This window comes from Stegastes partitus, unplaced genomic scaffold (genome assembly GCF_000690725.1).
Source record: "Stegastes partitus isolate 25-593 unplaced genomic scaffold, Stegastes_partitus-1.0.2 Scaffold1008, whole genome shotgun sequence".
NCBI lineage: Eukaryota > Metazoa > Chordata > Actinopteri > Pomacentridae > Stegastes > Stegastes partitus.
The window spans coordinates 235,331-250,969 of NW_007578739.1; the positions used below are offsets into that span (position 1 = coordinate 235,331).

Consider the following 15,639-nt stretch of genomic DNA (forward strand, 5'->3'; position numbering starts at 1 on the left):
ATAGTTAGCTCTTTATTGCTTTAGCATTGCAGTTAGCATCTTCTATGGCTAGCTCAATAGTTAGCTCTATTATTGCTTTAGCATTGCAGTTAGCATCTTGTACAACTAGCTCTATAGTTAGCTCTTCATTGCTTTAGCATTGCAGTTAGCTTCTTTTGTGACTTTAGCTGTGAAGTTAGCTTATTTCTAGTGCCTCACCTATGTACTTATCTTATTTCTACAACCTTTGCTGGACACTTAGCTTTTTTTCTGTTATTTTAGTTGTGTCAGATTCTTTCTATGAGTTTAGCCGTGTGTAGTTATCTTCTTTAAATGTTAATTTTGCTGTTTAATCAGTAGAGTAGAAAGTACCATAGTAATAGTTAGAAACATACTGCAAAAGAGTATATTTTTTGCTTTTAGAATTCTACATAGAGCAACGTACAGCCCCTTTTTAAAATGATAAAAAATAAAAATAACTCCATTTGTTCAGCCACTTTTAAAAACAAAAAATGCTGAAAACAAGTTTAAGCAAACCAAAAACCGATCCTACACATGCAATAAATCAAGATAAAATATTTAAATAAAGTCAAGATGACCTCATTAATTTAATTAATTAAGATCGATATTATGGCAAAGACCTCAGGGCTCTATTAATTCTGTTCTATGACCTGACCAATTTACAGGTAAAGTTTTGATTCTACAAAAAATACATCCAGAAATGTATGGCTTCCCTGGAGCCCAGAAGAGCAAGTTTTTTATTATAAAATAATCAACAGTTAAACAAGCAGATATGACCTGTAATATTAACATACAGCGCCTCAGAAGTAGTAAACACACACACGCACACACACACACACACGAAATTGCCTTAAACAACGTTAGTGGAAACTTCCGCAGTAAACATCCTCTGATCGCTGTCATTGGTTGATTTCCGTCACGTGGTCCGCTTATTAAAGTCATGTGAGCTGCGCAGCGGAGATGTGCTCAGAAGTGTCATGGCGGCGGTGAAGAAGTGTCATTTCTGAGTAGTTTGGCTGTAAACCTTCCGTTTTCTTAGCCCTGCAGAGTGTTTTCTCGGGGGCACTGTATTCTGTAAACCGTCACTATGGGTTTTGAATAGTGTTTGTTAGTTTACGTGTGACGAAGAGAAGATTTGGACACAAAAGGGAGCAGCGGCAGCCTGACTCATCCTCCTCACAGGTAAACAACAGCAACAAACAGCGAGCAGAGACACACGAGTCAGCTGGAGATTAAAACTAAACCGGATTGTTTACGTATACAACCTTATAAACCAAAGTAATTAGCAGAGACTTGATAAACGTCGCAGTTTACCCTTTCCGCCAAACTCCATTCAAAAATCTGCCAATTTTGCAGTGTTTCTATTATCTACACCGTTGGACGTCTTTATCTATGTATTGCCAGCACACAGTAATAAGCTGGAATTACACGCAGTCTAACGGATTCCAGTGTCGTGTTTTTGAATGTATGTATACATATTCTGCTTTACTGTAACGTATATTTCAGTATTTGATCAGCACGGATTACGCTGAACAGGCAGTCGTGGGTAGGAGCGCAAAAAGTTATATTTCCATTTAAAGAAAATACTTATGAAGACGTGTCATGTCGCTCATGTGCCGAATCCATTCATTACAAAAATGGAAACGAACAGAACAACTTTTAGCCGTGGCTGCAACTTATGGTTTGTTTTAAAGCAAAGCGCGTAAAACTGGCAAAATCAGTTTGGAGTCTGGAGTGCGGCTCGCTGCTCGCTAATCAAAGCCTTTCCATTTCCCCTGGAACAAAATACTTCCTGATAATACAATAATTTGCAGAATGAATCAGAAGTTGTTTATTTTGTTTGTTTTATTTTTCACACAGTAGCTCAACAGTTACAAACTAACATTATGTTTTGTTTGATACCAAAGTTCAGCAGTTTCCCTGAGGTTTCCACCAAAGGATCAATAAAGTTCTATTCTATGTAAAACTGCCAGATTGTGAGTGGAGTCTGGTTTGGTGTTTCCCACCTGCTGCTAATGTTAGTTTCCACTTCAACAAAACACTTCGAAAAATTCAACAAATATTTTGCCGAATGAATCAGAAGGTCTTTTAAAATGTTCCGTGCAATAAAGCAACAGTTAAAAACTAACATTAACTTTAGCTTTATGGCAAATTACATAAAACAGACAAAACTCTGAATGGAGTCTGGAGTGCGACGCTCTGCCCGCTGAATTTCCACTAAGACGAAATAGTTTTGGAAAAATACACAAATACTTTGCCCAATTTTTCAGAAGGTCTTTTAAAATGTGTCATATGAAAGCTCTACATTGTAAAAATAACTTCAATATTAGCTTTAACTACCTAAACCTTGTAAATTTTCTGAAACAAACTGCTTTTGAAAAATTAAACACACATTTGTTTAGTTTATCAGGACTTTATTTAAAATGTTTCATACATTAGACCGACAGTTAAAACCAACATTGATGTTTGCTGCAAATCAAGTTTCATTGAAATTGAGAATGCAGAATTTATCAGAAGGTCTTTTAAAATCTTTTATACAACAGCTTAACAGTTTAAAACTAAACTAATGTTAGTTTTACAGCAAAGTCTTTTAAAATTGACGGAATTCTAAATGGAGTCTGGTGCTGAGATTTTTCTTGATGCCTCACCACTTTTGTTAAATTATCTTTCTTATGAATGTACTAAACTCATCAAAGAGTCTTTTAAATGCTCTGTGCCATTTTTCTGGCTCAGGTACATGCAGTAGTAACATTTGGTTGTGAACAGGTACACAAACTGCATTAATGCTGAGTTTCATTTAGTTCACAGTTCCTCCTCTGATGCTGGTCAGCTAAACGTACATTTGTAATGATATAACAAGTGAGCCGAACGTATCAGAAGACCCTTTAAAAAGACCTTAATATTTGGACTCAAAATGGGCCAAAGGTTGAGACAACTCAGTGGTTTCAACATATATTCTTCTTCACAGTTGTCATAAATGGGTCTAACTTAGTAAAACATAACATCCCAATAGTCTCATTGTAAGTGACTCTTTTCATGTAATGTGACAAAATGGTAAAAAACAAATAAAATAAAATGTCCAAGGTGGCGAAGTGTTTTCTCAACATTTAAGAAGCTGGAACCTGCAGGATTTCAGGGGATTTTTTTAAACACATAATTAACAATTTTAAAAAAAAGTTAATGGTGCTGACTTTCCCACAATCTACGAAGCAGTTAATGGAAAAAAGTTCTTCAGACAGCAAACAGAGCAACAGAAATAACAAATATTGTGTAAGTGACATTTAACACCAAGCAAAATCTTTTGAAAACTACCCAACAAATAAAAAAACACGACATTTAAAGGAACTAAAGGTATTTTTTCTGTTCATTTGTCTCTTTGTGGGTTTTTTTTAGTCTCTTTTTCAGTAACTTTTGTCTTTTCGTGTCTTTGTGTAGTGATTTAAATCTTTTAGTGTCTCTTGGCCTCTCTTGTGGTTTTGCATGCTTTCGTCACGTGTTGTGGTCATTTTGTTTCTCGTTGTACTTTTGATGTGTCCCTGTGGTTGTTTTGTGTCGCCCTGTTATCTCTTGGTGTCTCTTGTGTTTTCGTCACTTGTTGTGGTCAGCAAGTCTAAACCTCGTTCATGACTTTATTTAGACTGATGGGTATCTGCAGCGGTGAAGTCTTGCTGTTTGTTTTCTGTGTTTCATTGACCGTCGTAAAGATAATAAAGGAGATCCTTCTGGTTTCAGAATATCTCAGTCACTAGGTCAAGTTGGGTTGTGTCTTTACAACCTGCTTTACTGGCTCCACAGCGTCTCTGTGGTTGAATAAAACAAACTCTGGCTATCTGTCAGCAGATTTTCTCCCGACAATCATTCAGACTCGTGTTAAACATCACATGGCTGCAGTTTCACTCAGTCACGTTCATCCCAGCTTCTCCTTTCTCAAAGTCTTCCTCTTAACTCTGAAGATTCCTTTTTCTGCAGCAGCTTGTTTGCTACAAGGAAGAAAATAATTATAGAATCTGTAATGACATTTTTAATCTTATTTTCTTGTTTCAAAAAACTCTTAGATCGTGCAGACAGTTGGCACCAACAGGATAAACTGGAATTTCCAGTGTAGCTGCTCTGACAGTTTATATCCAGGATCTGTGTGTCTGATTATGAAAAAAATTACTTTAGATTCTAAGTAAACTGACAGTTTTTCTGGTGTTGAATTTTTTATTTTTTTGTATCATGTCTCACATGAAACTTGGGAGAATATTTCTGGGTGTTTTTGTTGTTGCAGCTTCTGCCTCATCTTTCTCTGTAACATGAAGTCCTGCACCTCCGTGGAAACAGAACAACCATGAAGGAGGAGAGAGAACTCAGAAATGTCTTCTGTCACTACGACACAGTTAGAATGAGAGAAATCAGAAGAAAGAACAAAAGTTTAATTTATTAGATTTTTATTATTATTATTTTAAATGGACAAAAACTGCAACCAACATGTCCAATATGTTTCCAAGGTGTTACAACACAGAAGAAAATACAGAAGTAGATGTTTGACTATTTGTATTTTCAGTGTGTTTCCAGACTCGTCTCCTCTCTGCTCTGCCTGCAGCTCAGCTGGAAAGACAGCTTGTGTGTGTTGAGCTGAGTCAGTCATGACTTCACTGTTGTGTTGAGGAGCTCAGAATTTTCAGTTTTTTTAGAATCTGATCAGAACAAACTTTCATTTTTGGTGAATTTTTAATCGGATTCAGCTTTAATGGCCAAGTATGTACACAACATACATGGAAATTGGTTCTGGCTGTTGGTGTTGCCGTAGCAATTGGCAAGGAAAAGAATAAACATAAAGTAAAATAACTATTGAAAGAAAAAATAATAAAATAAGATCAATATATACAAGAATATACACATCTAGCAGAAAATAATATATGTACAGTGGTGCAAAAAAAAAGGCAGTGCAAATAAAAGGCCTAATACGAAAACATGAAGAGAAACAGCTTGAGGTGATCGATGCTCCATCAAGCTGCAGCTCTGAAGACAAACTGAAAACCCAGTTCAGATGACTGATGGAGTTCTAACTCTGTGTCTCTCCTCAGCCATGTCTCTGGCCGAGCCAGCGTCGGACTCGGCGCCGTTCTTCTCCTCGGACAGTGAAGCCGAAGGTCCGGATGATCAGCCGGCGGTTCAGCCGGAGGAGTCGGCGAGCGGAGTGTCCAAAGTGCGAGCTCTGCTCACCGTCCTCATCCTCTGTTACATCAACCTGCTCAACTACATGGACCGATTCACCGTCGCAGGTAGCACGCACCCGAACACAGATACTCCTGGGACATTTTATACTTTTAGCATTTTGTTAAACAAAAACAGACAAAAAAACTTTATTGTTTTTAATGTATTTAACCAGGAAACATCTAACTGGGATTAACAATCTCTTTTATAAGATCAGCCAAAACAGGCAGCGTGAACAGTGATGATGAAAGTACATAAAACTGTAGCTCTGCATGAAGTCAGGAGAAGTGCTCCTGTCTGCTGGTCAAAGTGAAAAAGGACAGAAGTAGATGCAAAACAACCACATAGAGACACAGAAAGAAAAAAATACAAATTACCTGTAGCTGAAAGCTGATTGAATTTTACCAGTTGTAAATATTTTAATCTTAGTATTAATATCTAGAATTATCCAACCTCCAACACTTTGTTGAAATGAGTGTTTTTAAACGTTTAATTTAAAGTAAAGTTTTTGAAATCTGTCACAGAACAATTTTAACTCACATTTAGTAATCAGTTTTAAAAATTATTATACGATACTTGGAAAAGGTTGAATATTGGATTCAGTGTTGAAGTCATTCAGTTTTCCGTCCAGCATGCGTTGGAAGTTGTTGGTCGTCATTCTGTCCTTCACTGTGTTTCATCAATGAGACGGTGTTGTGTAGTTTTATATCGTGTGTTAAAAGAGAATCTGTGGCTGCTAATCCAGTGTTTCCAGTTTCTCTTCTCCAAACGACTCTCAGGATCTTAGTCCCATTTTCGTTCCTCTTCCAACACTGAGATATGAACTCTGATAACCCCACTTGTTTGTTTGTTTGTTTGTTTGTTTGTTCTGCACACGTTCATTTAAAGCCGACTCTTGTACTGATTGTGGACGTTTGCATCTCTTTTTGTGTTCTTGTGTCACTTCATGATCGTTTCCTGTCTCTGTGATTCAGATTCAGATCTGGTTGCTTTAAACTGTCCGTCATGTGTTTGTAATGTTGCTTCTGTTATTCTCACCATGAGCTCGTCTGTTCATCAGTTTTTACATGAATCTAATCGTCGTGTCCACGCTGATGTTCTCAATGTGTCTTTTTTTTTTTTTTTAAAGACAAAAAAGCAACAAACAAAATGTTTTAATGTCACTCCTGTTTCCTCCTGCAGGTGTTCTCCCTGATATCGAGCACTACTTTGGGATTGATGATTCAAAATCTGGTCTCCTCCAAACAGGTAAGAAGATCCGACTGATTAACTAACCAGAGGAGGTTAAGTAAACACCCAACAGTGATCCTGGATTTAGGAAAAATATTTACCAGACATAGGGAATTAGAAGTAAAATCCAGCCTCTAATGTAAACCAGCTCAGAATAAAGGTCTGTAGTTGAGATAAATCAACGTCCTGTGCATTATTTGAGGAAATACAGTAAGAAATTAGAATTTTTCACTGTGAAAAATCCTGTTTTTTGAGGTAAATGAGGACGATGCATTCCAATTTACACTTGAATTGACAGAAAATGTATTCCATAAGAGACACGAAGCACCAGAATGAGTTTCAAAAAAGGCGTAAATGTAAAGATGCAACTGAAAAAGACGAAATGGTGTCAAAGTCAAATTAATGTGACGCAAAACAGCCACAAAAAGATGCAAAATGATCACTAAAAGTGGTAAAATGACTAAAAATGACCCAAATGTGACGTAAAACAACCAGAAAAAAATGTATACTGGCCACAAAAAGATGTGAAATGACAACAAAAATATGCAAAATTTCCAGGATAAGATGCAAAACACCTCAATAATAAGTAAAGCAAAATATGAAAAAGAACAGCCACGGGAAATTAAAAAAAAATAAAGCAACAACTACAGAATATGGTACAAAACGATCATAAAGAGTTACAGAATAATCACAAGAAAACAAAATGGCTGCAGAGACACACACACGGACCAGAACAAGACACGTCACCCAAATGTGATGCTAAATGATTAAAAAAAAAAAAAAACATGATGCAAACATTCAGAGTTGCACAATAATCCAAATGATTCATAGAATACTGAAAATTGGACTAAAACAAACTCCTCCTGCACTGACACCAACACGGCCGTCGTCCCGTCAGATTTTCAAGCCTTTTCATTTCCTGCTTTTTAAAACTGTGTGATGTTGACTTCTCAGAACATTTCCCTGTTTGTTCCTCTGCAGTTTTCATCTGCAGCTACATGTTTCTGGCGCCGTTCTTCGGTTACCTCGGCGACAGGTACAACAGGAAGTTCATCATGAGTTTCGGCATCACGTTCTGGTCGTTAGTGACGCTGGCCAGCTCCTACACACCCAAAGAGGTGAGTTTACTTCATTTGGTTTGTTTCCATTTAAAAAAATATCTTTCCTGCAGCGATTTACTAACAAGACAAAATGCAGTCATTAGATAGTTGTCTGAAATCGAGTTAAGACCTGGAACCTTTTTACTTTATTACATTTTGTTAATATAAAAACATCAGTTCTGAATTAGTGAAAAATGTCTCTGAATACGAGAATCTGTCAGTATGTGTCAAGACCCAGAATGAGACCAAAGACAAGATAAAACGACCATAAAGTGACAAAATGGCTGCAAAGACAACCAATGTGTGACACAAAACAACCAGAAAATGATGCAAAACGATCAAAAAAAGATGCAAAAAGAGCAAAATGTGATGTAACACAACTGCAGAAATATGCAACATGACCACAAACAACATAAACCAACCATAAGGTGGTACAAAGTGACCACAGAAAGGCAGAGATGGCCACAAAGACGAGCAGTATCACCAAAATGAGACACAATTTGCAAAGTGTGACATAACAACCAAAATGTGACAAAAAAAAAACAAACACAAAAAGTTTAAAATCAATTAAAATGTGTCACAAAGATGTAAAACAACCAAAACATGACACAACATGGAAATGGATTCAGCGGGGTCGTGACTGATCAGAGACATTGGTGATTGTGAGTCTTTGTGTTGCTGATGATGTTAATTGTGAGTGTTTGTGTTGCTGCAGCACTTCTGGGCTCTGCTGCTGACCCGAGGTTTGGTCGGAGTCGGAGAAGCCAGCTACTCCACCATCGCTCCAACCATCATCGCCGACCTCTACGTCAAAGGGAAGAGGACCAACATGCTCTCCGTCTTCTACTTCGCCATTCCTGTCGGCAGGTAGAGTCACAAAGACACAACATCTGAAGAATTCAATCAAACTGATGAATAGTTTATTACTGAAGTGTTAACAAGTGTCAGAAACATGAAGAAATACAACAAGAAGTCAAAATTATATAGAATTCAGTCATAAACAGAGGTAAAGACAGAATATGAAAATAAGGTGAATTAGACTAATTAATTGGTACATTTAATAATCCAGGTTAATTTAATTCAGGTTTAATTACGAGTCGGTTCATTTTCAGTTTACTAGGATTTGGAGGTGACCAGACTGTTTATTAGGCTGCTGGATTTTGTCAGAGCTGAAAATGATTTTTATTATCAGTCAACTTATTTATTTGATTAACTCATTAGTCTATTTGTTAAAAATGTGAAAACAAACACCCATGATAACTTCACAGATGTAAAAATGTCCCAAATTTTTATGTTTTCAGTGTTACATAATCAAAAATATTCCAATGTTATTCTCTAATCTTTTAAACGTAGTTGGATCTTTTTTGGGCAGTTTTTTTTCTGAAAAAATTTATTTTAGCAAGACGCTCAAAACTACAAACATTCAGCTCACAATGACGTATAATCAAAAAACAGAAAAATCAGATTTTTTTTTTTGTCTTGCTTTGTTTGAAAAATACTAAAACTGCTCATCTGTTACTAAAAATAATATTGTTCAGTGTTGTTCAATATTATTTTAAACTACTTTCTTACTTCTCACAGACAGATTTTAAAAAATATCCAGTTTGCACCAATGTTTAACCAAAAAACAGCAAAATCTGCCTCTTTTTTTTTTCATTTTTCACTCGAGAAATGATTATAACTGCTAACCTCTTATCCAAATACTGTGGGTTTTTTTTTAACCTTTTCATCAGCCAAACAGCAAAACATGACATTTGCAAAAATATGAACCAACAAAACCCCAGAAAATCCGGCCTTTCTAAAGCACTGACATCTGCACACATTTGGATTTTTGTTCCCTATTTTTACCTTTTTTATAAATGACTGTAGTGACAAATTCTTTTTTTCCAGATTTTGCGAATCAAATAGTAATCTCAGCTTTACATTATTTACGTTGTGTTGCATTTCAAACGTGTGTGAAGGAGAATCCCTGACAGCTTCCTCTTTATCTTGTCAGTGGTCTCGGCTACATCGTGGGCTCACAAGTCAGTAACGTAGCAAAGGACTGGCACTGGGCTCTGAGGGTGAGTTTTTATTTCCTGAAATCATCTTTCGTTCATCGTTTCTGTGTTTTGTTTTTTTGTCCTCCGATGATGTTCAGAGTTTCGTTCTGCCTCCAGGTGACTCCGGGCTTGGGGCTGATCGCTGTGCTGCTGCTGCTGTTTGTGGTCCAGGAACCAAAAAGAGGCGCCATCGAGGCTCGACCCGAACATCAGCTTCACCAGACCAGCTGGCTGGTGGACCTGCAGGCCTTGAGCAAGAAGTAGGTCAACAAAAGACAGGAAGTCAGGTTTAGTCATGAAGTGTAGAGCATGAAAACCATCAGCAGGTATTGTCTGAAAGCACAAAACCTCACAGTCTGGGTACTAAAGTAGAAACAGTCTTCCTGTCGAATACCAAAAAAACAAGAAATTGGGTCAATTTTTCAGTTTTCTCAATGTTCATCACCACAGAACATAAACTGTAACAAAGTGTGCACAGCGCTTTTGTTTTGTCTGTTCAAGAACGACAATGAAAAACAGAAACAGGCCCTTTTTTTGTTCTTGTTTTGCTTTTTCTGTTGACCCCATTTGTCATTTTTCTCTTTTAAACCAAAAACTAAAGGGAGGGAAAAAAAGAAACGGAAAACAGGTCACTTTTTGTTTCCCATTTAAAACTAAAAACAAACCAAAAACATTTCTAGCCCGCTCAAAAAGATGCACATTTGTCTCCAACTGCAATCATTTCTCCATGAGTTCTAGTTTTTATTGCCTTTCACATTTTTATTACAGAACAAACACGTCACACATTAAAAACTCTCAGTTCCACAGCTTTGCAGCACATTTGCGATGAAGCCTTTCATTTTTTTTCCCCATGCAGCCGCAGCTTCGTGTTGTCCACCTTCGGCTTCACGGCGGTGGCCTTTGTGACGGGATCTCTGGCTCTCTGGGCTCCGACCTTCCTCTTCAGAGCTGCCGTCTTCGCTGGAGAGCGAGCTCCCTGTTTGGAGGCTCACTGCGCCTCCTCCGACAGGTAACACACCTGAGAATTCACTTATCCATAAGTGACGGAGGACAACTGCAACTGATGCTGTGTTTTCCTTCCTGCAGTCTGATTTTTGGGGCCATCACCTGCGTCACAGGTGTTCTGGGCGTGGCCAGCGGCGTCCAGGTGAGTCGGCAGCTGAGGAAGAGGACGCCGCGAGCCGACCCGCTGGTCTGCGCCGCCGGCCTGCTGCTGTCGGCGCCGTTCCTCTACCTGGCCATCGTGTTCGCTCAGGCGAGCACCATCGCCACATACGTGAGTCTTAACCTGCCGTCGCCACAGCTGGAGCCTGGAAATGTAGGAAAGCTACAGACGAAACTAACGGTGCAAAATAGTGATGATCAGACCAGACAGAAAGTTTGTTTTAAAAACCTCTCGGAACCAATGGCTGCTTCAGGAGAAGGGAAGCTCTTTGTTATTGTGTTACATTGAGGACATCCCAATGAAGAGTTTTCTAGATAATACGAGGTGTGACAGAAAAGTTCCAGGACTGGTGTCACAACAGATTTGAGTTTCCCCCTTCAGACGATCAACCAGCACGTCTAGAAAGAGATCCTGCGGCGTTTGCTTCGTCCAGAAGAGGCGAGAGTTGTGGCAGAACGAGTCGTGGCTGCTTCACCATGACAACACGTCTGCTCACAATGTCCTGAGCATCCCACAGTTCCTGGCTGAGAAGAACATCTCTGTGCTGGTGCAACCTCCCTACTCACCCCACCTGGCTCTGTGGGGTTTTTTCCTCTTCCCCAAGCTCAAGGGGGTCATCAAGGGGACCCGTTTAGAAGACGTGGACGACATCAAGATGGCTGTGATGACGGAGCTGCAGAGGATCCCAGAAGAATCCTTCCAGGAGTGCATGGCGGCGTGAAGAGAAGGCTGGGGAAGTGTGTTAGACTCCAGGGGGATTACTTGGAAGGAGAAAACTAATAGTTTGGATTTGAAATCTATCTGTTGTGACACCAGTCCTGGAACTTTTCTGACACACCTCATCTTTCAAGTATTGTAGATCAGCTGTACTACCTGGTTGTTCCATCAGGTGGAACCTCTCACTGTCTAATACCGTAGAAACCAGAGGAGGCCTCACTCACACTACAGGCAGTTCATGATGGCAAGCAGAGAGCATTGTGGGAGTTCAGCTAGCAGTGGACACCATGACAAAAACTTCTGTGGAGGTTACTGACCTCCAACCAGAGCGCAGTTGTTAAGTCAAACTGGGATCAGCTAGGATGATTTATCAGCTTCCAATGTTGCTGCATTTATTATAAAATTATCCAAATTGACACCACCTGTTGTGTCAACAGAGCATCAGGTTTTGATTTATGCCGGTTACTTTAAAAATGGCTCAATGTCTGTTCGTCTCTTCAGATCTTCATCTTCCTCGGGGAGACGTTTCTGTCCATGAACTGGGCCATCGTAGCTGATATTCTACTGGTAGGAAACCTGCTTTCATTTCCATCACAGCATCTGTTTTGTTGATTTCAGACTTTACTTTTAGACTCAAGACTGTTTTTCTTTTCTTTTCTTATTTTTCTGCAGTATGTTGTTGTTCCGACCCGCCGATCCACCGCTGAGGCTCTGCAGATCGTCGTGTCTCATCTGCTGGGAGATGCAGGAAGTCCATATCTGATCGGAGTGGTGCGTCCACACAAACACTTTTACACAAACATTTACCATCTAAGGAAGCAAGTCCCAGTGAGCTTATCAAACTGGTTGTCAGCCTGCAGGTAGTTACAAGAGACGGAGCAAAAATAAACCTGACAACCAGGTGTTAGAAGGTTCAAAGGAAAACTAGATTTAATATCAGGAAAACTAACGTGAGTGAAAAACAAAGACTCTTAGTAAAAAATAAATAAATAAAAAAATCATTAATCACAGAGTTCACAAATTAATTTAATCCGAATTTATCAGAAAAAACAAAAACAGGGTTTAAATCAAAGCGATTTGATTGGCCGAGTAGGAACTACACAGAGTACTAATTGGTTAATTGATATTTACCAGACTGACACTGACCTACTGTCTTGTGTTTATGGGTCAGTTCAGACAGAATTAAATACATACACGGCTTCATTTCAGTTCAGAGTTTACGTGTTTGTTATTAAAGCTAAATTCTGTAGAATATTATGGTGGAATTTTGTGACCTGGGAATTTTTCTCTTTGTACCCTAAAAACATTGCTGGGAAACCAAACAAAGGGTTTGATATGTCCAGAAATATAACTACTACAGACAGTAGTTTGAATTAAATGGCTCCAGCAGAGGGTTAGGTGTTACTCATCAGTCCAGCAGCAGCCTTTTGACGATAGTTTTCTGTCCTTTATGTCTACAGAACAGAAAAGGTCTCAGGTTTAGTTCAACATCATGTAAACGTCCTTAAATCCTCGTCTCCCCTCTCAGGTCTCCGACTCTCTGAGGAAAAACGACTCGTTCCTCTGGCAGTTCCGCTCCCTGCAGCTCTCCCTGCTGCTCTGCTCCTTCGTGGCCGTGGTGGGCGGAGCTTTCTTCCTCGCCACGGCGCTCTTCATCGAACAAGACCGAAACCGAGCCGAGAACTACGTCCTCACAGGTGAGTCCCGTCAGCAGAGAGTTTCGCTTTAATGATCTTTTGCCATCCTGAGGTTTTTGTCGCCTAAAATACAGATATTTGTGAAATTTTGGCTTCATATAGAAAATACTTGCAGAGACGATTTTGTTCTATAAATTATCCATCTATTAAAGATTAAACCTGAAATGTTCTCTGTTATTTCTCATCATGACACTGATTTATAATCTGTAGTCTTGGACAAGCTGATCAACTGTTTATGGGTGAAAGTTGAAATATGAAGAAAAAAAACTGTCGTGAAAAGTTCCATCTTTGACACATTAACAAAAACACAGATTCACATGTAGCTGCATGTCACAATAACACAAAACTAAACCTAAAGAATAGTTTTAATATGAAACGATTAGTCGAGAACCATTTTGAAACTCCTACGTGGATTAAACTGTCAATACTTTTAGTTTTGTGCTACAACTCGTCAGAGCAGCTGTGGCTCAGCTGGGAGAGCAGGTTGTCCTCCAATCGTAAGGCGGTTCGATCCCTCGTCCCTCCACAGACAAAGTGTCCTTCATTCACACACATTCATACACCAATGGTGACAGAGCTGCCATGCAAGATGCTGCCTGCTATTGGGAACAACCTCAGGTTCAGTGTCTTGCCCAAAAACACTTCCTCTGTGGAGGGGCGGGGGATCGAACCGCCAACCTTGTGATTGGAGGACAACCTGCTCTACCAGCCGAGCCACAGCCGCTAAAGATAATGTGTCAAAGATGGAACGTTTCCTCATGGTTCCAGTTTTGTTTTCATGTTTCATCTCACTCATAATCAGAGATTATTTGATCTATTTGTCCAGTATTACAGACGGTGAATCAAAGACATGATGAGAAATTCAGGTTTTTGTCTTTAATCGTTCCTGATGTACTGTTGTTCAAACGATCTTAAATTTTAATGTGCAGATAACTTGCTGAAAGTGAGTCGACAGGCATTTAAAATAAATAAATAAAACATCTCTGATGGTATTTGACATATTAAACTAAAAATTCAGATAGTATTTTAAATATTTGTGTTTTTTTAATTGGGGGGGAAAAAAAGTTTATAAACTGGAATTAGTTTTTTGCTCCCGTGATATTTTTGTCTTCAGCTGAATAATTGAACTTTGTTGTCTTTGTGTTTTCAGACGACGAGCCGATCGTGGTTCCTAAAAGCGGCCGGTCGACTCGGGTTCCTGTGTCCAGCGTCCTGATCTGACAAACCTGACGGAGGCTCTTCTCTCAGCTGTGGTTCTTCTATTTAATCTTCACGACTGCTGGGCAGAAACGCTTTTATTTACAGGATTTGTGACTCTTTTTTTTTTTTTTTTTAAGAACTTCTCCGGGAACATTTTTGAGAGCACTTTGTTTGGCCTCCAGATGTTGTTTTTGCTCGACACGAGGCTCGTCGGTGTTTTCAGAGCTGATATGACGTCGAGATCGAGCTCTAAAGACTCCCAGCATCGACAGAAGAAGCTCTGAGGATTAAATTCCACCGTTTATCCAGGACAGAAATGACCTGATGCTTCTCTTTAAAGCAACTGATCCAGGATCAGAGACGATTATCTGCAGTTTAACCTCAACCAAGTACAGATCTTAACTCATTTTATATCCAGGAGGAGCTTTAATAGTCAGTTTTCATAACTTCCTTTGTAAATGTTTGAGCTCATTTTAATATGAACACTAATCTTCCTGCAGCAGAAAACCTCAGTTTCCTTTTCATCCATTTCACTCATTAACACCGTTTGACTGTTCAGTTTTGAAAGATTTTCACTGTTTCTGGGTTGTTTGTTTCATCGGAGCGGGTACATTTCCAACTGCAGAAGATTACTTTGTTATTTTAAAGAAGAAAAAAAAAACCCATAAAACTCTCAATCGAATGTTAATCTCAAATTATTTTAGCAAAAACCTCTTTTTTGTGATTTATTAAATGATAAAGTACTTGTCACATGTTTGTGTTTGTTTGGACTTCATGAATTTAAATATGCTACGTTTCAAGGTTCAAAGTTTAGATGGAAAGTTGAGATTTGAAGGATTCGTAGACGCCCTATCTCATAATTACCAGATGAGGAAAGGTGCCGCATTGGCCACTGCTTCACTCAGAAACCTGCACACCCACGAAGAGGTAAAAGCATATATGTGATACACGGCATCTTGTCTAGAGTAGAATTGAAAACACAGAGAGGACAGACGTTTCCCCTCTTATCTCCTTTTTATCTCGTAATTCCGAGATCCGGATGTCTAATGTCTATTTTTCTCTGAATGCAATGCGCTTCCGTAGATTCACGAGGAGACAATAGTTTATTTTTTTTAGCAGGGACACTAGCAGCAGACAAATCCATCAGACTCAGACTGTGGTTTAATTTTTTTATTTACTAATAACAAATTGCTGAAATAAAAAATGATAGCAAACTATATTTTTATTATAATAAATATTAAATCAATAACTTAAAGGATTCTTCAGACCACAGAATTAAAAAATAAATG

The 15,639-nt window shown here is 38.8% G+C and overlaps 1 protein-coding gene across 1 annotated transcript; it reads left to right on the plus strand.

The window, feature by feature from the left end:
- The first annotated feature begins 701 nt into the window (after positions 1-701).
- On the plus strand, positions 702-15,102 carry spns1 (SPNS lysolipid transporter 1, lysophospholipid). The gene is made up of 13 exons (XM_008294945.1): positions 702-1,182; positions 5,070-5,267; positions 6,382-6,447; positions 7,411-7,547; positions 8,245-8,396; positions 9,526-9,592; positions 9,689-9,831; positions 10,428-10,580; positions 10,658-10,847; positions 11,955-12,020; positions 12,126-12,224; positions 12,982-13,150; positions 14,301-15,102. Exons 2-13 carry the CDS (start codon positions 5,072-5,074, stop codon positions 14,369-14,371), a joined length of 1,509 nt encoding a protein of 502 aa, XP_008293167.1. The 5' UTR covers positions 702-1,182; positions 5,070-5,071; the 3' UTR covers positions 14,372-15,102.
- The last annotated feature ends 537 nt before the right edge of the window (positions 15,103-15,639 follow it).